We start from the raw sequence: 26231 nt of genomic DNA on the forward strand, positions 1-26231 counted from the left end.
GCAGCACGCGTGACCGCATTTGGAGCACGATTGCGGGAAGTTCGGGTCTATCCAACTCAGCGCTCTAGGGGTGAGGTAGGATCTCGTCTGTAAAAGTCTGAAAGTAACAGCCTGAGCCCTGTTGAGTTTCGGGCTGGGGGGAGGGAATTTTCTTCTGCTTAGTCTGTAATGTGATGTAATTTCATGAAAGGTCGTAAGATTATCTTTGAAGGAGCAATCCTGCGGGAGAGCCGGACCGTTATCTCGGGCGCGGTTCGTGAATTCACGCGCCAGGCAGTTGGCCCGCTCGTTAGGGTTGCAACCCGCTTGGTTAGTTACATCGTTCATGTGCGCCGGGAACCACGCTAATGTATGACCTCCAATGTGTTCTCGCGTAGTAATACGAAAGGATCTGTTGACGATGTCGGCTGCGTATTTACAGACTAGAGCGGACGAGAAAGCCCTAACCGCCGTGCGCGAGTCGGAGAAAATCGTCGCTGGGCCTTTTGCGGCTTGAAGAGCCAAGGCTATCGCGGTTTCCTCCGCCTCATTCGCGTGTTTAGCGTAAATTGATGCGGCGCTGATAAGTGTACCGCGCGCGTCAACGACCGTGATTGCAAACCTGTCTCCGCTGCCATATTTGGCGGCGTCGACGAAGAATGCGTCTGCCCCGTAAGGATCGATTCGTCGAAGGATGGTTCTAGCCCGCGCTCTTCTGCGACCTTCGTTATATATTGGGTGGATGTTCCTCGGCACACCTGGTATACAAAATCGCAATGTGTGTGCATTGTGGCTTTTATCCACAAACCAATATTCTAAACAGAAGCCAAGATATTAAAACAAGATTGTCTTTAAACAGGCAGGTCAACTAGCATGTGAAATTGTTGCGGTATTTTACATAGAAGACAACAAGAGCATATGTATGAGCCAAGCTCACAGAACTGATTTGCGAGCTGAGTGAATTGGTATGAATGCATGTGGCTTGACCTATCTCCATTTCGATGACACACATGTCAGCCAGGCATCCATCATCCTTGGTGAAGACAAATTGTCTTTCCTTGATTGCATTTATGACCGTGTTTTATAATCTTTTGAGAGGAGGGCCCACCAGTGCAAATTCTCACATATGATTAGCCTTCACTAGTGCATACAGAGTTCCTCCTTGCATGTTTTATTTTTATTTTTTTGCATCTTCAATAAATTAGTTGATAGTTGGCACTTCTACTGTTCAGTTCCTTTCTGTATCCATCTATTAATTTCGCAACATTTTTTCCATTTTTCCATTAGGCCGTGGCAGCTAGGATCGGACCCGTGACCTCGACCTCAGTAGCGCGAGGAGAACACAGCCACATAGCAATATCTATTATATGCATGAAATAGAAATGAGAGGGTGCACTGACTTCAAATTTCAAGGCACACACTTCAATGCACACACTTGCATGTGACAGGTAAAAAATTGGAGGCCAGGCTCAGTACCTCTTTTTGGTTACAGAGATAAGTAAGCGTGAGTGAATACATATTTAAAACTCTGAATACACAATTATTCAAGTCGAACATATTGTCTTACTACAATTACTAAAGCCTGCATGTTGCAAAAAGTGATGCCCATTCATAAGCGCAACCAGTCACCTTACCGTAATGTAAGGCCAAGGGCGCGATTGGAGATCTTTGTTCAAAACGCGTTCTGTTCTGTTGCTGCAACGTCACAAAGTGGCAGTATGCAAAATTTGTGAGAATGGGGCGGAGAGAGCAGTCAATTGGCAAACAGTGAATGCCTCAGAAGTTTACTTCCCTTGTTTGTCATCTGCTTGCAGATAGTATACTACAAAACGAAATGTTTCTTGTCTTCCAATAAATGAAACCATTATATAAAAAATGAATTTTTTTCTTCTCAAGCTTAAACACGTTTTCAAATAGTAATACATGTGACTATTACAATTTATAACTATTGGTTTCTCAGAATCGTCCCTAGGTGGTGTTGCGCACGAGGAAAAAAGAAAAAGAAAAAAGGAATGAAGGGAACAGTGGCGCACTTTTCAAGAGGCAACAACAACATTCTAGTGGCTTGCTGGCACCCGATGATGGGGTTTAGTTTGCCGCACAAACAACGCATTATTTGTTTCGAGAAACAAAAGCGACGCCAGAATTCGCTTTCTGCCATTTCTTCAAACGCGTTTCGCTCCTCCACTGCTCTCGTTGCAACAATCGAAGTTCCCATCGCAAGCACCATTTTCTCGCATTAAACTATGTATTCCATCTGAACGTGCCATTTCGTGGCCAACGCCACCATTTGGATCCAATCCAATGAACCAGATGCATCATGCAAAGCCGGTCTCATAAAAGCGTATGATCGCTCCAAACTTCTTAACTTCTGTCGCGTTCGGCGCCTAACAGACAACGCGCTCGGTCGCAAGATGATTGACAGGAGCATGTTGTCCTTTTGATGTCGCCAAAAACATGGCCATGCCCTGCGGCTGGCGACGTCAGCGCGAAGTAGACCAATCACGCATGCCGGTAACCGAACGAACGTGCCGAACAACAATCTCCGACCGCACCCCAAGTGGGAATTCTGCTGACCCTTCATTACTTGCTTCATTTACAAGTTGCTCAGTTGAAGAAACTTCTAAATAGCACCGATTGTATTCAAGGAAATAATAAGAAATTTTGAAGCGTAAAGCTTTCTTTGGCTCTTTCAGCCATTTTCGTTGTTCGTCAGTGGTCGGTGGTCGGACTTGGCAAGGAAAACAATTTCTCTCCCTTGTTTGCTCTCTAGCTCACTCTCTTGCTTTCATTTGCTTGTTTGTTAGTTTGCTCGCTTGCTTGGGCTATTCGTTTACATTGACAATTATCATCGATGGCTTCTGCACAATTTTTTGGGCCACATTCCTCCTCTATGTTTCTTTTTTCTTCTCTTTCCTTCTTAAAAAACAACAACAAAGTTATGCAGTATTCTATAATATATTCAAAAGCTATAGTTCTTGGATATTTATATCCAATTCGATTAGACGATTTCACAATTTGAATGCCCCTAGAGATAAGTCACTCCCTATAACTTACAAGATGTTCATTTGTCATGCATATCATGGCATATCAAGGTGGCCACATTAAAAGACAATATAAGTGATGGTTCGTTGTGTGTTGAAGGAATTGAGGCCCCTTACTGGGAACACAGTGTCATAAGCTTTGTCTATCTAATAAAGTAAAATGAGCAACACACAAAATTTTTGTCTCAGTACTGTTTTAAAAAATTGTGAAAATGGCTAAAAGACTTGAAACAATGAACGATTAAGGGATGCTTCAGGTTCCACATGAGTGTTGTCTTCTTGGGTGAGGGCAGCTGACGAGGCATGTAAAAAAAGCTGGTGCAGGCAGTGTGTGTAGACAGGTAGCATTTCAATATCACAGCAGTTCAACGTATGTACAGTCACTTTTGATTATGGAGGAAGTCGAGATGAAGGTGCGCCATCAGACATTTAATTGAGTAACAGTTACCACCACAGGCTTAAAGTCCTCAGATGATGTACGCCCATGATGAGCAGCAACTTTTGCAGACAATGTCCAGCTGTCAGCAGCTGAAGAAATTGGCAACCATTAGGAGTTGCGCTTACGTCATAAGCTGTGGTCCACTACTTGGGTTCACTTCAATCAAAGTGAAGTCCACGACAACTAGCTTGAAAGTCATAGAAGCACTACCCATTCTGAATGTTTCCATTAGCAAGTGTTTGTCATTCAGTCTGCTGAGACCCTTTTAATCTCTCTGTCAAAGAAAGAAAGAGAGATATACATATACATCTGAATTTAAATAACAAAATGAGGGAATTTGTAAATGCAAATACTAAAAGTTGCACTGAAAAAAAGCTTATCTTTAGCCCTATAATAGGGCCACTAAGGGTGTTGTAAGGTTAAAAAAAATTCAGCATGTATATTAACGTGCAATAACTGGTGGACTTAATGACATGTTTGAATGTTACATTCTCCCATGTATTTAGCGTTATCCTAAATGGGAAATATCCACATATATGAGACATCAACATAACAGAATTTTCTGCAAGAAAGTAATGTTCCAGGACAAGTGTACTAATGTAACCTAAATAAAGTCAAACAAGACAAGCTTAACGAAAGTGCATCTTTGGATATTCCTGTCCTGCTATGCTGTGGTATAGGTTTGATTTGGGCACAGATGCCAGCTATTGGGACTACAGTACGTCTAGCAAATGGCTACACAATGGTGTCACATCATACTAAAATCTTCAGTGATGCTGCGGCATTATCATATCATTTCTACAATTTCAGGTCATTGTTTTATGCCGGCGGTACAACCATGAAAAATACATGGGTGGAAAAAGCCACTACCGGAAGAGCTGTATTTCTCTGAAAATAAGAGGCTCCCAAAGTGATTCTGATGATCATACCACTCACCAGAATTGCTTGAACTGCCCCTTTTCCTGACTGGTCGAAGCATCTGTGGTTGCCGTATGTCTGCCATCAGCCTGTCGTGTACCGATGTTTCCCGCCGAGGTGCAGGGTTCAGTTTTCGCCTTGAAACCTGAAAGCAGAGGACATTTGTTGATATTTAGAACATCTGCGCAATGAACCAGCCTGGTTTCTACAACTGCAACAATAACCATGCTTCTCACCTGCCCCTAGTATTTCAGAAAATGCAACTCCTATTTATTTTTCCTTATGCTACTCCAGAAAAACACTGAAGCAATGAACATAAATGTCCATGGCTATTCTGATCAAATTCTCACATAACATATTTTAAGATATCACTAGTATTCTGCCTCCGTGCCATGATGTGCAGACGCTTCTAAATCCAATCTAAGTTGCTGCTTAGTTAAGTTGCTTTCATGCCTCTTCTCAGTATATTCATCAAGATACTGCTAAAAGTGACCATTTTAAATTTTACAGTGAGCTGTTAAAGGGCATTCCACAGCCCTTTTCATGTGGTGGTGAAGGCTGGCGTGCAAGTAGCACGCTCGGTATCAAATGTTAAAGGACAGTCAGAGTGGTAAACTTTTGCTTTGAAACATACTAATTATCAATGATTATAAAGTAAAAGTTGCTTTCCATGTACTTCATTCAAACAGACACCGACTTATTTGCGTGTTCCCTAGTACTTCCGAAGGGTGTGAGAACTCGCTTACAGAGCTTCACCATCTTTGATGCATCAATTGCTTAGATTGATTGGCATACATCTACAAAGAATTATTTTAAAAAAAAAGAAGAAGCTAAGACTGTGTAAGACTATGAGTGCACATGATATGGCAGACGCACCACGACAATTAGAAGCCACAATGCACAGACAAATGCAACTTGATGAGCAGTGAATAATGCTCACTTGGTGCTGCTACATCAGCAGAGGGAAAAGAACTAGAACTTGATACAAAGTTGATCTTTTCTCAAGCAGAAACAGCCAGAACAATACTGCTTAGATCAATATATAGGGTACAGCAATGAAAAAATGCAGCACCATCGACTTCATGATATGTTCTATGGTAAAATAAAGTACTTACTACAGTGATTTCATGGCAAATTACCGATTACGACAATTTCAAAATTAGGAGCCAGTGGAAAGACTAAAAATATAATCAGCATACTTCAGCTGCTCTTTCAGTTTTGAACATATTTACTGGAACAGCAGCAGGTTGTCACAGCAGACATTACCCATCTTTCCTCATAGTCTGTGTTGGGTGAAAAACCCTGCACAAATTACCAAGCACCAAAGCAGTGCAACAGCACAGTGTTTAATGCAGCTAGCTCCCAAGTACACAATGCTGCAGGGGCATGAGCTTGAATCCAAGAGGAAAAGGAGCACAAAGTTTTCTTCTTCCCTTTGTGATGAGGGTGAAGCTGAGGATGAGGAGGTTGCCCGATGACAACTTGACAATGACCAATGTTGTCAGTGTAACAGAAAGGGACGAAACACCAAACCCAGTTTTAAGCTCTTAACTGCTGTGCCAGTAAACAAAAAGAGTCTGTGAGCTATATGTGATGGCACCAGGCTACGTGTACATGGCTGTTTGAAACACAGAAGAGAAGTGAAAAAGGTTGTTTCGACTACTCTCACAATTTTCTCTACTTGAATGGCATAGCCCACAACCAGCCTTCCCTCATGTTTGTAAGAGGTGGGCAAAGGGCAGAAGGTCACACAACATGTGTGCTCCCTTTGCATCCTTTTTCAGAAGGGTGCTGCACTGGGCTGCTCGGTACATTACTGAATTAAGACTGAACACTGCTAAAGGTGGGATGATGACTGAAAAGACATACATGGCACTGCACATGTCTAATTTTAATCTAATCTTCTTGCACTGCTCATTCCTGAGTCAGCCAATTTCCAGCATGTCTTGTATAGGGAGCATGCTTTTGTCGCATTGCTGTGGGGTGTGCTTGTTTTCACCAGTAATTCTGAGTCCACCGACTCAGTGCACAGCCACAGAGCTTGCAAAAACAATAGATGAACCTCTGACATATTCACATGAACACATGGCACATCATCTGCTGAAGAGGAGTGCACAGCAATACATCTAGAAATCAAATACAGTTTCATCAGAGACCACAACAAAGGCAAGACGGTTGGTGAAGGATTATGGGTCCTCACAGCTGATAACCTTAATTATTATTCATTGAACAAGCAAACCACTTTAAAACCAGAGCAACACTATGGACAACAGATGCAAAGGGATGTGCCATGCAGCCAAGAAAGTTGAAGAGGTACTGTGGATTTGAAAGCAGTAGATTCTGAGTGCCTGCATGCAGAACTTGCCAATGAGTGCGCCGAGCCTGGCAGAAAGATGAAACACTTTCTATACTGCTGCATGATGGCGATTTTCACCCAGGTGGAGGCCAATCCAACGCTTTAAGGAAAGAAATGGAATAATGCAAAGGGCCATCATCGGTGAATCAGTTTCACGTGAAATAGATACCAAGAGAATCTGTCTTGAAGAAATGCCCCCTCATATCTAGCAATGAAGCAGGAAGAGACATTTACAAAGTTAACGAAACCCTCCCATTTTTTCGGATGACCCCTATAAAGACAGGCCCTAAAAGTGGACCCATGTAGGAATGGGAAGCCTAGCAAGTTGCATCCTACCATTTTTCTGCAAGAAACATGGACGATTCTAACAAATTCTGCGCTTTAGTCATTGGGAAGGCCGAGAATACTCGCTGTTTCTATGATTTTGTCAGAATACAAGTTTAAAAATATCTTAGCAGGATACCTAGCCTGGGTAAAATAGGCACTATACCACAAATAGGTCATAGAATTTAACAACTTTCTTGCAAATATGACTGCAGGTTTACAACCCATGGGCACTGGAGTTACTGCCAACTTCAAGGCATGTCTTTCGCACCATGACACCAGCAGGCTTGTTATGGACATATATGTGGCAGCATGTAAAAATGAATCATAACTCAACACTAAAGATTAATATCCCAATCGCAATCCAGCTCATGTTCTATGTATGATCACAGGTCCAGCCTTCCACTACACAGAATTACTTCAGGAAGGTAGGCTTCATTCGTGATTCTACTACTGGCAAAGAGATTGTTGAAGATCCCATTAATAAGGCAGTAGTAAAGCTGTGGTACTTCGTGGACTGTGATGCATCGGCATCAAAAAATTTTCGGCATGCAAAGGCACAGACATTGATTAAAGTGACGAAAGTGATGTCATACTACAATGAATACTTTTTGCCGTGGACCTTTTCCAGGCTTTCTTCTAAGCAACATGGGTCAACAATGATCAGTTAACAATCAAATCAAATTGGTTAAAATAAAATCATATCATACAATAAAATCATTATGGCATTTCAATATTGTCATAAATGGCCTTAACAGTAACACCATCTGTCACAAGAGGAAGCACATAACCTGCACACAAGAGACATCAAGAAATGGCCAAAGTCAGAAAATTATGGAACTGGGTGTGTGGAGACCAGAGTTGCAGAGTGGGGCCCTCCATTCGATTCCCACTCCATTCTGTAGAGTGAATATACCCATTAATACCACTCCTTTTAACTTCATGGAATGGTGCGCGTTGGGCCATTCCCACTCCTAGAGTGGCTGAGCTGAACTATTCCTTCAATTTCAGTTAAGTAAAACAGTTCCTCTATATTTGTTTACAACTTGCGCCTTGTGTGCCTCGTAACTCAAAACAAACAGTTGAAGTCTTAACATTGTTACAAATAAAGAAACATACATTTATTTCACACTAGGAACATGCTTGCGGCCTGTTATATGTGTAGTGCATTGTTAAGTGCAACCTCTCTCATATTTAGTCTTTTGAGGTGGAGGTTGCTTAGCGAGTAATTCTGGACTTTCCAGACCATGGCTGGGTGCTACCGTCTTCCTGAATAGCTCATGCTTAAAATAATATTTAATCGCTGTCTAATCGCAAGATCAAACCTTTGTCCTCCAGCACAGCAGTCCAGTTTAGTTATTAGGTGACAATTGAACGTACACTTCTGTTGTGCCAACTGTGGGGATGCGAGACTCTCACCCATCCCCTTGATATGTTGTTTTCCCGCATAGCTCCATCTCCTATAATCCGGCTTCGCCGCGTGGCCGGGTGCTCGCGGCAGTCGGTATGGTTAAAGCTCAGCACGAGAGATGGCACGATGGATGGATGGATGGATGTTATGAGCATCCCCTTTGGAACGGGGTGGTGGGTTGCGCCATCAAGCTCTTGCTATTATACTATAGGTTAAACAATAAAAAAGCAAAAAAAACCCCACTATGAACTCCTACAACCAAATTTTCTGATCCCCTATTGCAAACTGTGCTTTTGTAAGTCTCCATTTTTTGTTGTTTCCCTACTTTTTTCCACCTATCCTCCAATCTCCTCTTACTAATCCCTATTGCGGACATGTTTACTTTTCCACTGCTCTTGCTGAACCCAAGGGCTTCAAGGAGGCCAGTGGTGCCTAAATCGACTGCTGGGTAGACGTCTTCACATTCTAATAAAACATGCTCCATTGTTTCCCTAGCTTTACCGCAGCAAGCACATGCTTCTTCTTCTTTCTTATATCTTGCTTTATAGGTGCGTGTTCTAAGGCATGTCAATCTCGTTTCAAAAAGCAATGAACTTCCCTTTGAGTTATCATAAATGGTTTCTTTCCTGATTTCGTTTTTTCCTCTTAAGTAGTTACTCATGGCAGGTTTCTTTTCCATTGCCGCCACCCACGAGATTATTTCAGCCTCTCTGACTTTCCGCTTGACATTCCTTGTTGCTGTGTTGCCCATCCTACAGGTCACATACTTGCTGGTAAGCTACCTTATTCTTTTCCTCCACTGTGATGTTTTTCCTTTACAGATATCTCAACACTCCCCCAGCCCATTTACTTTCCTCCATATTTCTCAGTTCTTCATAATCAATTTTGCTGTGAGCGTCCCTCACCTCAAAACTTGTTCAGCCCATATCACCCTGCACAGCTTCATTTGTACTCTTCCCATGAGCGGCCAATGCGAGGCGCCCCACTGACCTTTGGTTGCCATTGAGTCTCAATTGCACCCCTGATTTAAAGCAAACAACCGCATTTCCAAAAGTAAGACCTGGAACCTCGTACATATTGCATCCCCATAGCGCTCTGTGCTTCATTATGGCTGCATTTCTCTTCCTCTTCACTGTTATTGTTTTTTCCTGTGCTTCCATATATCTATTGCCTTCATTTAGCCATATACCAAGTGCGAGCGTTGCACTGCTAACGCCACCTAATGGTGGGGTTACCTGGGTGCGGAAAGAAGGCTCTTCCTGTTTGGTTCAGGTTCGGCAAGCGGTGTGGACGTTACACGCGTGCGCCGATCCATGCTTCTACGAGACCGTCTTGCGAGGGCTTGTTCAAACGCACCACCGTTCACGTGGCCGTACTCGCGAACAACCAGGCATTGGGATCCAGCATGGGGCGAACATATTCGCTCACTATCCGGTCGCGGTGAGTCGGACTTCCGCGATTTGTCGCATGCCCATCGGCATGTTTTGTGGATAGCAACTCGGCTAGCAGGCATTAGTCTATGAAAGGTGCAATAAATGCCCTTGTGATTGTTTGCCCTACTGTGTTGTCATTCCTTTGTCCCAAGAGCATGGGTGAGAACCTCACGCCAATATGAACTAGCTCTTTTGGAATAATTGCCACATGTGTTACACTGCACAGCACAAATGCACAAGTTGCACATAGCATGGGCATGCACCAGTTTCCTTTATACCAAAGACACAAGAATGAAATGGACAAATTTATAGCACTTGATTAACAGCTTCACAAAAGCTCCATTTCACATAGATTCCAAGTAGCGTTAGATCTGCTGAATTGTTTAACTCTTTCGTTACTGCTACAAATGTGCTAATTTTTGGTGCTTTCATGTTTTAACATTTTATTTCAAGACTTAGTAGTCGCAATGTATACTGCAATACATAATAGTATAATACCTGATCACTGGTGTTTAGAGTGGATGTAAAGCAGTAATAACTGCTCTGACAGTTTTTGAGAATTCTCATGTGAAACTTCAAGGAAGCACCTCAATGAACACAAATGAAAGTAATAATTCTACCTGGAGTAAAAGAAAATCTGAAATATACAATATATGCACCTGGCTAGTGTCCAAATTTATTAAGTCAGATCACGCGAAAACAATTACTACGAAGATTTGTTGGCATCAATTAGCCATAGTGATGCCCACGCTATGCGGAAAAGCAGTAGCTTCACAAATGTGAAAATGGGCAAGTTCCATTCTACAGGGATAATTTGTTTTTACTTGTTGCAGCAGGCACTTGGTTTGTTTTGTACTGCATTTTTTAGGCTCATGAAGCAATGGTTGTCAGGTCAGGGAGCATGCAGAAGCCTTCCTAAACTTGATTATTGCATCTGATCAGCTTTTCTGTGCAAGCAGGGTGGCCTAGTACGCGTAAAACTGGAACAGGAGACCCGCCGTGGTTGCTCAGTGGCTATGGTGTTGGGCTGCTGAGCACGAGGTCGCGGACTCAAATCCCGGCCATGGCGGCCGCATTTCGATGGAGGCGAAATGCGAAAACACCCGTGTACTTAGATTTAGGTGCACGTTAAAGATCCCCAGGTGGTCGAAATTTCCGGAGTCCTCCTCTACGGCGTGCCTCATAATCAGAAAGTGGTTTTGGAACGTAAAAACCCCATAATTTTTTGGAACAGGAGCCACTACACAGTCACCCATGAACATTCTGAACAAAGATTTGAGGCCAATAGTAATATCATTTAGATACAACAGAAACAAAAGAGGGCCCAGGACTGAGCCCTGAAGAACTCCTGAAGTCACGGGAACATATCCAGAAGAACAACCGTTGAGAATGACCGACTGCTGTCTTAGAGAGAGATACTTGGCTAGCCATGCAATAACAGATTCATTCAGTTTATAGCCCCGTAATTTACTAACAAGAAGGTCATGAGGAACAACATCGAATGCTTTTTTTAAGTCCAAGAAAATACAGTCAATACAGTCAATACAGCTGTTATCAAGATAACAAGCATTCATGAGCATCTATCACTGTTTGAGACATTGTTAAAAAAGCTGAGGTGTCGGATCGGAACATTAGACAAGCCAAGAAAAGCCACTGTGTCTTCTGCTGCTGTTAGCTAAAAATTTTGTGAGTTGACTATAGGTATGGAGTGCAAATTTTGCACCATTTTAGGAAGTGGTAGGGGCGCTGGAGGCTAGCTTCAACGATAGCTCCAGTCAAAGTTTTCTTTTTCCAGACTGCCCAATCTGCCAGAAATTGTCAAATGTGACAAATAGTTAAAGTTCAGTCATCATTTCAGATGATGCATGACGCTGCTAATAAAAGAATTCCAAAGAAAATACAGTGCATAGGAAGACTGTCTAATTGGCTTTTGGCTTTTGAGATATTCGACAGTGTGCCAAAAAAACATGGCATGCATTCCATATCCCCATAAACGATCGAGCAGGGTACAACAGTTTGTGACATAGTTTTTGGCCGCCACCTTTGTGTCATAGGTCAAGTGTGCTCATGTTAAACCGAATCATATTTCTTGACAACTAGAAGTTGCAGTCTTTAAATGCACTTCATTTTTGTAATGTAAAAAAGGTCTCCATGTCTTCTGAAGTTTAGATTGTGCAGACTACAACGTTTTCTATAATTACTGTGGCAGAGGTAGTCTTCCATAGGTAGATGCTGAAAGAACTGGTAGAAGAAATATATAATGTTGGCCACGTCCACGGAGTATAACATTTAGGAGGTGAAACTCCCGTCAGCATGAGCGAGCGCGGGCGACCAGATAAGGTCACAATTTTTGTATGCGCCGACAGGGCCATATACAGTGGCGGCGCTATGTGGCGCGTCGTAGAAGCCGCAGCGAAAAAAAAAAAAAAAAAATTCAGCGCCCGGGCAGGCGGCTCCGGCGTTGCTCCGGCGCGCTCTCAACGGCGGTAATTTCTTTCCAGGCCGCCAGCACGATAACGGCTCCGCGGGCTTGTGACCTTTTCTGGTCACCGCAAACAGTGGAGTTTCCACTCCTAAATGTTTCTTGCTCCTCGAGGATGACGTAGGCCCTCGTCGGAGCGCGCGAGCACCCAACTGCAGGCATAAATAAAGTTTCTCCAATCCAATCCAATTGCTCCGTGGCCACGTCTAATTTAGTCCAAATGGCAAAGTTGCAGGTTTGACTGCCTCGTTCAAAATCAACATTTAACATTCCAGGACTATTTGCGCATTCTATTCTAACTACATTCTAGAATCTCGGGCACCCATTTCATTCCGTCTGACTAACTGGCACCATGCCATCATTTCATTCCATTCCCATTCCATTTCTAGTGTTTCAGCGGCCTAGAGCTGTCCCCTTCCTTAAAATAAAGGCTTTATTCATTCAAAAATGTGGAATGATTCTGGAATAAACTCAACTGCAGAGTTGCCACTCCAAAACTCTGGTGGAGACCACTAAATAAATATTAATTACTATATCTTACAGTAGTGGAGCTGTGTACATCCTTTAAATTATTTGGATGCTGAGTTATCAACGTTCACCGATACTCTGAACATTTGCACACTTGCATTCTACATTTCAGCATTAAGCATCTAGCCAGTAATTGATTTACAGAAATGTCAGCTTGTCAAACTGGCACTACATATTCTGTTTCTGAAGCTAATATTCCTAAGCAAAAGAGACCACAGATGAACAATATGTAAACTCTATTCACAAAAGCTGTTCAAAGCTGCTGTCCAATGTTGACTCTTGTTGTCTATTTGTTGGATAATGCAATACATCAGCCTGATTTGTTTTGCAGTTTTAAAGTTTTACAGCCACGAAATGAAGCAACTCCCACAATGCACACCTCAACCAGGTAGTGTGACTAACTTTGGACTGTGCAGGCTAGTGCACGTTGCGTGGGTGCAGTGTTCCTTGTTTATAACTGCCATTTCATACGTCGTCACTTCAATGCAGTTGGAGTAGAATGTTAGGCAAGCTGACAAGTAAACCTCTCGAAGCTTTGTTTAAAAGAGCACACTCAGTTTTTTCACTTTACTAGGTAGCTGTTCACTCCATAATTATGGTACAAAGTCTCATTTCTCTGAGTGTGATACAAAACATTATCCACATTATACATATTTCGATGCGACCAGTTCAAGAAATGTGTCAAGTGCAGCACAGCTTCAGACATGAAGCAGGCCGCAGGTTTTATCGCAGATATCACCGGTGGTAGTTCCATAGTGTCACAAACTACTGAAATGTGTGCCATTCAGCCCGGTGCGGTGGATGAAAGCCACAGCATTACTGTATTGCTGAAACCTGTGTGTGCATCACTAAATTTGCTCTGCCACCCTCTGCACTGCTTTAATTTCCCATGGGATATGCTTGGTTCTCTGCTATCCCTTCTCTGCAAACACAGAGTGCCCATCGAATGCTCAACGCACTCATCTTTCGACAGCACAGTCATGATGTGATCTGCACCCACAACACCAGACTGAGTGGTGCATGCTTAGGTTGGTGTGCAGTACCACGTGACCAACATATCTCATTGCCGTGATGTCCCCTGTGTCCTGCTTCCTGCATTTAGGGTTGCTTGGATTACAAGATGATGCAATTATTTTCTTGTGCTCTCAAGGAATCGAGGCTTCATAACATCATTATTGCATTGACAGGTATTGATCAATGAACAAAATGAAAACAAGACAAATATTTGTGTCAGTACTTTCTAAAAAAATCCCTTTCACTCCCTTTCTCTGTCTGCCAATAGTCTTTCATTGCAACTACGAATGCAGCTGATTTTGCAGTGAGCTGTGAACATCTTTCATTTCACTTTTCAATAATTTCAGCAGGCTGCATAACCAGGGGAACATTGTCGAAAGTTTCATTTTCCTCTTTTTCTGCTACCTAGATGTCACTACATGCGGCTTTTTCCTGTAAATGAACAGGAAATTCCTCTCCAGTGAACTTCCTCTTGTTGCAGCGCAACAAAGACATTAGGCAAAGAACAACCATATTTTTTATCACACTCATTTGTGCAACGTATGGCAACACCTGTCCTTGTAGCACCCCTGACATCTGTTCATTTCAATATCAGAGCTAGTGAATGAAGTGCATTGGTACAGGGCTCACTCAAGGCTCTGCACACTTTTATTTGTAGGTAAGAAAAAAAAAGGTTTAACATGTTCATAAGCACCTTGGCAAATTTGTAATGTGCCGGAAAATTGCACTGAGTATGTGTTTGCCATGTTTGTGGTTCACAATTTCAAAGGAAGTTTGCACTGTGTACAAATGCAGCATTTGTAATGTACCATCATGCTTAGACAGTTTTCCATCCATTTTATGAAGACCCAAAAGTGAACATCATGGCATAAATTTGTGGAATGGGTAGGTGCCAATTTTTTCTATACAAGGTTACTTAGTTTTCACATTTTCTTTTTTTATCACTGAAGCAGAATCAGGAACCACAAAATAATAATGTGTAAACATATTAGCCCCTCAGAAGTTTGAGTGGCACTTCCTCGCATATAATATCAGCTGGGAGATTCTGTGGCTGCACTATGCACTTCCTTGCTTTGTGAAGGCTGCTTGACACTCTCGGTTGACCTCTCCTGCTCAAGTTATTGAAACCTTCCGAGTCTTCAAGTTTGTAATACAGAGAACAGAATACTCTCAAGCTATATTTGCCACAAGATGGAGTGGAGTCGCCACATTGCAGGCCATCGGAACCACACTTGATGCTCCTTGAATTGTCCACTAGCCATCAGGGTGTGCACAGTAGGGATATCTCGTGAACACATTGTTCGATGGTTGTTACACACTCATAACAGCTTTTCCACACTTCTTTAACGATTAATCACTGCTGTTCTTGCACTAAATTCAGTGTTTGCTTGTGTACAGCACATCTCTGCATGGTCAATGGCATTCTCCGTTGGCTACAGACACTACAATTTTGTTGTCTCAAGTACTTTAAGCACACCATGAAAGCCATTTGACGCCGTTCGCGAGAAATTGAGTGGTCATTATGGTGGGTTAAAGGGGCCTCAGAATAATTTTTAACGTAAAAATTCGAGGAGACCTAAGCACTTCTTACGAGTTGTGAATGCAAAAGCGTTAATGTCCAATTGGATGCAGCTTAGTGGTCCATTGAGTTATAAACTCCTCGCGGGCAAGTGAGCATGTTGAGACGTTTGGCCAATGCCTCCCAGAGAGCCCAAGGCAGGTGCACTTTAACCCATGACGTCATGCTACCTTGCCCGACTGCCAAAGAATCTAACGAGGACGCCCCCGAGTAAGCCATGGTGATTTGGACATCACTGCTTTCATCATGATGGGCTTGGCAATGGATATTGCAGTTCAAGTAGCATGATGTCATAAAGCAGAGTGCACAGGCCTGCTGTCTAGGTGACGTTGGTTTAGCCTAGTTGGTAAGGCACTCAGCTTCACAGAGTGGGGTCATAGGTTCGAAACTCACTACCGTGAACGTTTTCCCTTTCAAATTCATTCTGTATATTTTATACATTAATTTCTTCATAGCAATTACCGAGGCAAAGATAGAATGAAGACGAGAGCTTGTGCGGACAAGGAACGAGTGGATAACACAGGCTTTTGAGAGCGAGGGTGACGTAGTGTCGCGGCTATGCCTTCTTCCTTTACGCAACACGTGGCACACCAGCACGGTAGCAGGTGTATCCTTTCGGCCACTCTGCTCCACCAAGGCGCGCACATGACGTGGCATCGTAGCCAATGGGGACTTAGGTGGCGTTTCGCTGCTACAGACATGCTGGCTTTTTCGCTCAATGGGCCATTTGATGCTTTTGCATCAATAAGAAAACATTGCCAATCTGTAGACAAGCCTGACTGAACATGTGAGCCAAATATTATTGCACTGCACGCAGCAGGGAACTTACAATATTGTGTCAAAAACTGTACTAAGTCAATTGCTCTCTCCTTCGCAATGTCGTTAGCAGCTACACTGTGAGCAGCCAAGCAGGCCCAATAGGCATTGGCAGGTTTCGTGACCGAGAGAACATTCTCAGTATACTATAATTGCTAATCTTGAGTTAAGTAAACTAAACATACATGTCTGCGATTTCAAAGAGACCAAAAAATGTATCTCATTCTTGCACTTCCGGTCTACACATGCCAGTTGCGCTTAGTTGCGGATGCTGAGCGTATGCTCCGAGATCGCACCGGCATACTGTGTAGCGTATATGCCGCGGCCCCCATGTGGTGCCATGATGAGCCCTCTACTCAGAGAGATGCTCATACAACCACATGCTCTGATTGATCTCTATAAGTGACATAGCTCCAAGTGCCCCAGCGCCCATCTTGCAAAGAGAGTTAGCCGCGCACGCCTGAATTGGAAGTAGCGTAGATGGGGAAAAAAACAAAAAACGAAAAACTTTTGGGCAGGACCTTGCCCTTTCGCCATCTTTCCTATGTAGCTTTCAGCCCATTAGTGGAGACAAAAGAAGACAGAAAGCCATGCATTGGTGCCATAACGACCTCTAACTCTACTTATACTTGAAGGATTCAAAATATGTTTTGGCAGGAGATTCATGAAGCAGTGCCCTTCAACTCTTTCCCTAGCACACCCAGTGGGCATCATTAGCCCGCTACCAACAGTTTGTAACGCCGCTTCCGAGACCTTCTGCGCCGCTCACAGACACATTGTACCATCACACGTGAAGGAAGAGATCTTTATTTTTGTTTCCTAAGCAGTTCGCCTTTTTCCCGCATGGCAGTGATTTTTGAATGCGCTCTGTAGTTTCGCAATCATCAAAGTGGAAAGCAAAAATGGCCACCTCCTGAAACGGCGTGCTCACGCTTCAAAAGATCGCAGATCTCCTCCTGATTCTACAACAGAGAAAGACATTACGATTCCGCTGTGTCTGCGGCAGATCTCATTGATGCATCGAGTAGCAGAGAGTCTGAGGATGCTGCCTTTCTGTCGGACTTGGCTATGAGAGCAACGAAGACACAAACCAGCATGGAACATAGGCGGCCGCAGCTCGGTTAGTTTCGCTTATGCTTCGGCCCGTCTTTGTTATCGTTTGGAGTGCTTGAGATCCCGCCAAGTTAGACTGTAAGAAATGCTACAATGACAGGAAATCGAGCAGAAAACAAGAGTTTGCTGCAAAACATGCAACCTTCTACTATGTTTTACACTAAGGAACTGCTTCGCAACATGGCACGCCCAGGCCTGCAGTGCTTGCAGTGAAATTTTTGTAGTGAAGACCTGTTCAATGAAATTTTGGGGGGGGGAGATATTGTCTATCATACAGCAATACATTTTGTATCATCTCAGAATCTTTTTTACATTTTTGCTCTTAGTAGACAGGAGCGTGTTTTTACAAACTTGGTTCAATTTTATCCCACAATCTTGATTCTGGCAATTTATATCTTTTTATGACATGCAGCTCGTTAATAAAATGTTTATGCATGAAAAGTACATTTATTCTGCTTTATGTTAATGTATTACTTAATATATTGAGGGCAGTAGTTCTATCAGAAGAAAAGATCTGGCGTAACCTAGAAAAAACATCTATTTTACCCACGGTAGGGAAAGTGCTAATAGTCAGGCCATTCTATGATGAGTTAGAAACGTGTTTCAGGGCTCCTTTAATGCTGTGCTGCAGCAGCATTGCAGCACAAGCTGGACTCTTGCAACGATGTGGCATTAACAGCAAAATGGTACGTGCCAGCAGGCACATAAGTGAGGAAATCAAGGGGAGTTACGTAAATTGTTGAGCGATGCAACCTGCCTTAAGATAGGTTTTCATGTATATTTTAATTCAGAATAATACTTTTACTTTTACATTGACAAAGTGACATTCTGTGGCTGGATTCATGTTTTCCAAAATAGACATATACTGAAATATTTAAGTGATGCGAATACAATTTTATCATTGAATTTTTGCATTGAGAAATGATTGTAAGATTGCATGCTTTATGACTGCAAAATTTGATAAGCTTAGTGCAACTACTGTTAAAGAGTAACCACTTCATAGTGAAGTTCCTAGATTTTTTTCTTTTGCCAACAATAGCTTTAGCAATGTAGCATCAAATGAGTCAAATTATGAGTGAAATTATTTTCGTAGTTATGTCAGCATGCCACGTTACAAATGAGCCATAAGATCCCGCTACACTTGGAAAGCTGCACAGACCTTTGTTGACTCTCTGGTTTGCTCACTCAGCATGATGTTTTGCGACTGAGTCGTGAGATTTCATCCATGGCTACGATAGCTGTGGTTTTATGGAATGCAAATATAATTTTTTATGTTTATTGGCTTTATAAGTAGCAACATTTATAATGCCAGATGTACTTGTAGATGCCAGATAAGTAGCAACATTTATAATGCATTTATAATGCCCATTTATAATGCCAAAACTTGAAAAATATACAGACAGAAATTGGAGGTTGCCATCCTATGCAACTACACATTGAGAGCAGAGGCAAATGAATGAAAATGCAGCTATTCCAGCTGGAGCACAGGAGATGACAAATGCGAATGTCCCAGCTCATGTTCTCAGATTGCAGTTTGCAGCGCCATCATCAGTTGTGCATAAGGTTAGGTTTGATGTGGACCTATGTTATGTCCTCCAAAGGGCTATAGGGGTACTAGGCAAAATGTTCTTCTTTGTCTGATCTTTCTTTTTTTTTTCCCTACTTGATGTTGTTAGCTGTCAACCCAGTAAGCATGGAATGAAGTACCACAAGCTCCAGCACACAAGAAACAGAAGCAAGCACTTTGTGTCAAATGATGACCTGTACAATACCTACATGCCATAAAATGTAACGAATACATTAAAATCACATGTCACCATTTATACAACCTATTCATGACATATGCAATGCATTGCAAAAAAAAAGGACACCAGCAACACCAGCCATACACATGGCTTTGAGCTCAGAAGAAAGATAGGATGGAACTTACAGGAAACAGTGGAGGCCTAGAGCGGATAAATTCCAATATTAAAGCGTGGGCATCTTTCTTTACTCGAGGTGGGAGATCACCATTAACCTGCACAAAAAGGGGGGCAAACAATGTCTCGCACAACTAGTCATAACACCAAGCAGACAAATATATACTAGATATCAACACCACATATCGCAATGAGTAGAACTTTGTTGGCATGTCTGGTACAGAAAGGTGACAGAAACCCAAAAATGATGAACTAGTATGGAACAAAACACTGCTATGCACATTTTGGGTAAACCTTAAAATAGCATCATGCATGCACATGAAGAAATGAAGAAAACTGTGCACAATCACACTTCAGTGCCATTTGGTATATTTATGCTGTGGGGAGTGCTGAATTCCAGTATGCATTTAGGAAAATGTGACAGGTGTGCGCATGCAGTACATTGCACACTGTAGACTGTTCAACATAAGGCCACTGTCAGTTACACTGCTCAACGCTTTGCGAGTTATGGATACAGTAATCTTGAGAATGCAGTAGAATGATCACAGATTACTACAGACAGCTGAAGGTTTTAATTAAAACTTATACAGCACATTAGTACAACAAATAATGTTATCAATGCTTTGAACAATTCTGTGCAGTGTGTCGGAATGGAACGAAAACAAAAACAAAAGACGAAACAAAACTATACTTTTGACCAGAACGAAAACGTAAGTGAAACATTATTTATTACTTTGTTTCGGAGTGAAACCGAAATATTTTTGAACGGTTTTCGGTTCAAGGGGAATCAATACATGCAAATGAGCAATAGATTACAAAGTTAGGGCAATAAAATAGTGGATTTTCCTGAAATCACACGAGAAACAATAAACATATTTTTAAATCCCTGAATATAAAAAAAAATACATGTCTGTTTGACCCTTCTTACTCCACAGCTGAAAAAATGTACAAAGTCCCTCAAATATGTCATGAAAGTGTACTAGCAATTCCTGACAATGACTGCTGCTTCATCCAGCAGCTATGCTGTGGAAGCGTACTGCTTACTGTTACCTCTGGAACACAAGCACAAACACCACCCCACTTGGAGTCTGCAAATGCATATGCTACAAATCCCAAACTACAAAGTGTGGATGTTGCATGGTAGCTCAACAGTTTACATGTCTTCGCCAACTGCACATTGTCACAGTGCTCCTACTGAAGTACCAATAACTGTCTGTCACCAGTAAAATTCTGCTATACTAAAAATTTGGCACTGTCAGTTCTATGCCATTTCATGCATTTTTTATGCATACTGCTAACCATTGCCTTTTACCACGCTAAGCAATGGCTGATCAGAAAACACAGTGTGTATCTATTTTCCAATCAACTGTGCCATGCTCTCATCAAGTGACATGGAAGTGTCTATAGAAGCCAACAAACAATGACACTAAGGTCAACATAGGGGAAATTACTTGTACTTAATAATTGAATTAAAGAAATGATAAATTAATGGCAATGAAAGTGGATGAAAAAACAACTTGCTGCAGGTGGGGAACGATGCCACGTTTTCGCATTAAGCGTGCAATGCTTTACCATTGAGCTACTGCGGCTGAACATGACCCTTGCTGATAATCTGTACACTCACAGCTAGTACATATGCATGAGATGTCCTTACCATGACTTTGTTTAGCTTGTACCTCTGTGAACGGATGTCATCCAGCAACATCTCGTAAGGCGTCAGCTCATACTCCACAGGGTGCAGGTGTGTTTCAACATCAACCTTCTTTAATTTGACACCCTGTCGAAGTTCTCGAATAACCTGCATCCACAGCATGGCCTGCAGAGTAACAATAGTAAGCAAAGAAAGAAAAAAATGTATGACCTTCACGCCAGATCCTTCTTTTAAACAGTAAAAACAGGCACAAAGTAAACTCACATGTAAACCAGAAAGATGAATTATGAGAAAAACACACAAACTGGTATGCATTTATTTCTATTAAACAGCGGTATCACTAAAAAAATGTGAAATGTCCACAATCAAGCTCCTACACAATGCATCGAAAAAAATGACCATTTTGCCACATGGAAAGTATCTACTGTGAAATTTTGGCAGTGCATAATATAACTCTTGTATTATTAGCAAATACAAATGCTTTAGTAATCATTTGGCTAAAGACTACTATCATTTGTTGCATATCACACAATGAAACGTCAGCAGGCTTCAGTAATTCCTGCAGCTCTGAACTTATTTATTGAGACCACCAATAATCCCCAAGCCGACAAACTTTGTGCAATGAGAGCTCTCAAGAATGTAACACCAAAATCTCGGTGACAGAGATGACGATGATTATGTTTATTTATTTATTTATTTGTGTATTTATTTATTTATTCACAATACCTTACAGGCCCATTGATGGGCATTGAGTAAGGGGGGGAACAGTAATTACATGACAGAAAAATAGCAAAGTGCAACATCATTATACAATATTAACATGCAACGAATTCAGGTTATCCCGGAATGTTTCACGATTGGAGATGGATGCAATGTGATCCGGGAGACCTTTCCAATGTGCAATAGCTCTAGATAGTGGTGATGACTTAAATTCTTGCGTTTGACCCTGAATGCGCATGAAACTGAGAACGAATTCAGGTTATCCCGGAATGTTTCACGATTGGAGATGGATGCAATGTGATCCGGGAGACCTTTCCAATGTGCAATAGCTCTAGATAGTGGTGATGACTTAAATTCTTGCGTTTGACCCTGAATGCGCATGAAACTGAGTGCGTTGTGAATGCAACGAGATGTGTACACAGGAGCATGAAGCGGCAAACAGTGAAAGTTTTTACTATATATGTACCTGTGAAACAGACATGAAAGAGCAATGATGTGGCGATCTTCCAATGACTGAAATGCAAGGTCTTGTTTTCTTCTGGTAATGCTCGAATGATAGTCATAGTTGCCAGAGATGAATCTGGCTGCCCCATTCTGAACGGCTTCCAACATACAGATCAGATAATCTTGACATGGTGACCATGTGGATGAAGCGTATTCTAGATGTGGGTGCACATAAGTAAGATAAGCTAATTTTCATGCATTAGAAGGCGCGTTGCGCAAGTTTCTATGCAGGTAGCCGAGAGACTGAGAGGCTCTGGATGAGACAGCTGCTACGTGCATTGTCCAGGATAAGTCCAACGAAAGATAAACGCCGAGATATTTGTACGATGGGGCAGTCGAAACTACGGTATTATTAATCGAATAGTGAAACACTGAGTTAGTGCACTTCTGATTAAACGAGATTAATTTACATTTCGAGGCATCAAGGGACATCTGCCAAGTTACGCACCATCTATAGGTTAGTTCAAGGCCATTTTGGATCATCGAAACATCTAATATTGCGGTAGATGACAAAGTCATCAGCGAACAACCTAACTGAGGATGAAAGGTTAGCGGGCAAGTCGATGTATATTAAAAAGAGTAATGGACATAGCACACTGCCTCGGGGGACACCGGATGCAAGACCACAAAGGGTAGACAAAATGCTATTGACCACTGTAAATTGCCGACGCAAAGACAAGAAGTTGCGTACCCAATACACCGTTAATGAATCAATACAAAGGGTAGACAATTTGGAAATCAAACAGCAATGAGATACAGTATCGAACGCCTTAGCTAAATCAAGAAAGAGGGAATCGGCTTGATCGTCAGTGTTCATGTTAAAATGAAGGTCAGTCGTGAATTCAAATACCTGAGTGTCACATGAGTAGCCTTTTCTGAAGCCATGCTGATTAGAGAAAAAAAAGTTATTTGATTCAAGATGGCTGTAGATATGAGAAGCTATAATATGTTCAAGCACTTTGCAGCATATGCATGTTAGGGAAATGGGTCGATAATTACAGGCTGAGTGCTTGTCACCGGATTTAAATAGGGGAACTACCTTACCAATCTTCCAGTCCTTAGGCAGCTCACCTGATGATAAAGACTGGTTAAAGAGGAAACACAGGAAGCAACTGGAAATGTCAGTAGTATTCTTCAGTATTTTAGAGTTGATATGATCAATGCAAAATCAAATAGAAACTTTAAGATTCGTGATGAGGTTCGCGATACATTCGGCAGTGATGGTGATTGGAGCCATGAAAGGGAAGGGTTGTTCAGGAACAAAAGCCACATTGGAACAATCTTCCTGTGTAGAAACAGACGCGAAATATGCATTGAAAGAAACCGCAGAATCTTCATCAGAAAGCGGAGTTTGTTTTGCATTGTGTATTGCAATGCAATTAGTGGACTTATTATAGGGAGAAATTATTTGCCAGAATTTTTCAGGATCATTTCTAATAATTGAGGGCAAGTCATGCGAATAATATTCCTTCTTGGCTGTGCCTAACGCTCTACAGTAAGCTTGTAAGCAGTCCTTGTATTTATTCCAGTAGGACACAGTATTCTTACGTTTCACAGTATTGTAGAAATGTTTCTTTTTATTTTGTAATGTTTGAAGTTGTTCGGTAAACCAAAAGTTACTTTTATCGTTGGATACGAGGATTAGCGGCACATACTTCTCAACTAATTCTAATGTAAACCTTGTCACAATAATGACGTTATTGCATTAACAACGGTCCCAGTATGGCGATACGATGACTGCTGCGGCCTAGAGAAATGGCCAGAGCAAGCCCTGTTTCAAGCTTGTTGATGCTCATCGCAGCAGAAAGTAATGAACAGATGGATGGACGGACAGAGCAAACCGTGTTTTGTGCACTCAACTGTTGTTGCAGTGATGTGAATGTGACGAAAAGGATCACACTACCAGTAAACCAAACTTACAGGATTTCAGAAGTGGGTTTCACCACAAGGCAGCATGGTGCTCTGCAGAGAAGCTTGATTGCAGAATTTGTACAATTCCTCGAACTAAAATATTTCGAATTTCAATGCTACTGTGCTACCAGCAACTCCAGTGTAACAGCAACACACTGCTGACTATGCCCGCTGTTCTCTACTAAATGCCTTCCTCAGACATGGACTCAACTTTTGGACCAGGCATAGGCTAAAACAGAAACAACTTTTTAAATTGCCTGGTTTTACATTTAGGAGCCAAAATCTGGCTACTGCTGCAGGGGACAGCTCCATGTTGATTTTGATCACCTGGTGTTCTTTAGCATGCAGCCGAAGATAAGTGCAAAAGAATTCTGCATTTATCCTCCATAGGAATGCGGCTGCCGCAGCCGTGCATCCAACCAGGAGGCTTGTGCTGAGCAGCACAAGATTTATATCACTGAAGCCCCATGGCAAGTGGTCCGAAATACTTTGGCACACTAAAGATTGTGGCATCTACACCATGGCACACAATCGCACTGAAATAGGAAAACATGTAGCCATTGCCTGAGCCTATTTCTGTGGCAGCTGGTGTTGTGCAGTGCATTTATGAAGCAACTCTGGGAGAGGGCATTGGTGCATTGGGCATTGGGATAGCAAGTGAAGATAGTTTCGTAAATTATGCATTTGTGACACTGAAAATGACAGTATTACCATGCACAGTAATTTGGCAAGCTATGCAGGGCCTGAATAAATGAAAGATGGGTTGTGATGCCATTTTGAAGTTCCTGTCCATGATGTCATGAATTTGGCAGCATCTGCTTAGGACTAATCAACATTTTGTAGCTAAGACAAGATTACATTGAGCTCTAAAAGGATCACTCAACCTAGCGAGTTTCGAGACCTTTCTTAGCACAGAAATAGACAACAAAGAAGAAAATACTTTGAAATATGTAGTGTAACAGTGATGTACCAGTGCTGCTGTTTATAAACAAAATTCAAGAAGGGAAACATTTGTTTTAACTTTTTATGTGGTAGCAATGAACCCTTCAGCGCTAAATAACTGAAAATGAAAGTTTTGGAAACATACTTTACGATTCTAAACTCATTTCGTATTGCCCTTTAGTGCTCCTTTCGAATATTGCTTCAATGGCAATAACCATTCTACAGATCACTCATAGGTGCTTGCAGAAATGGGTTTGTCACATCTAGAATGACCACAACATAAACAAGTAGCCGCCGCTGCTGGCAGAGATCCAAGATTACCCAGTGTACAAAGCAAGTGACCTTAATGGCATTACTTGAAGCAACCAAGGAAGGAGGGTGCGAAGAGTGTTAGAGATGGTGTTGTAGGTGGCGCTCACATTGCACCAGTAAGGGTGGAACTGTAGTTGTTGCTGGTACGCAATAGATAGGGTGGCTAATGGCAACACAGCAAGCCCGCTGTATGCCAGAATGCCTTGCTAAATGTGCTAACATTGCCATCATGCTGCCAATGAAGGGGAAATGCAGAGGAAATGCGGTATTCCCTTGCTTCACCTTTCTGGAACATTTTAGGCAGACAAATGCAGACAGCTGTAGGCAGACGAATGCCATGCATGCCTTGATTTCACAGCCTACTTCCCAGACCACCGCATTCTTTGAACAAATGTATATCATTTCATTACATTCTGGGGTTTTATGTGCCAAAACCACGATCTGATTATGAGGCATGCCAAGGTGGGGGGCTCCGGGTTAATTCTGAACACTTGGGGTTTTTTAATGTGCACCCAATGCCTGGTACATACGCATTTTTCCTTTCGCCTTTCTCCCCCGTCGAAATGCCCCTACTGTAGCTGGGATTTGATCCCGCAACCTCGTGCTTAGATGTGCGACGCCATAACCACTAAGCCACCACAGCGGGTTAAATGTTTGTCGAACATGTAAAAATGATTTAAATGCGCGCATTAACACTTCTTAAAACTCAAAAACAAAATCGAATTTTGAAAACATTTTTAAGACTTCCATACTTCTTCAGCCCTAACCAAAGCACCTATTGGCTCTCACAATTACATCTCTTCATGCCCTAGTGTGAGAGTCTGGCAGGTTATTAT

General features: G+C 42.1%; 1 protein-coding gene across 8 annotated transcripts in view; it reads right to left on the reverse strand.

Moving 5' to 3' along the window:
- spir (spire type actin nucleation factor) overlaps window positions 1–26231 on the reverse strand; it is a 233425-nt gene that overhangs the window by 73904 nt on the left and 133290 nt on the right. For all 8 annotated transcript variants that reach the window (XM_065425218.1, XM_065425217.2, XM_065425219.1 and 5 more), the window contains 3 exons: window positions 21010–21171; window positions 19367–19453; window positions 4399–4525 (listed from right to left, as the gene is read on the reverse strand). In XM_065425218.1, the coding sequence (XP_065281290.1) occupies window positions 4399–4525; window positions 19367–19453; window positions 21010–21171 (376 nt within the window). The remainder of the gene's footprint in view (window positions 1–4398; window positions 4526–19366; window positions 19454–21009; window positions 21172–26231) is intronic.

This window comes from Dermacentor albipictus, chromosome 1 (genome assembly GCF_038994185.2).
Source record: "Dermacentor albipictus isolate Rhodes 1998 colony chromosome 1, USDA_Dalb.pri_finalv2, whole genome shotgun sequence".
In the NCBI taxonomy this organism is placed as follows: domain Eukaryota; kingdom Metazoa; phylum Arthropoda; class Arachnida; order Ixodida; family Ixodidae; genus Dermacentor; species Dermacentor albipictus.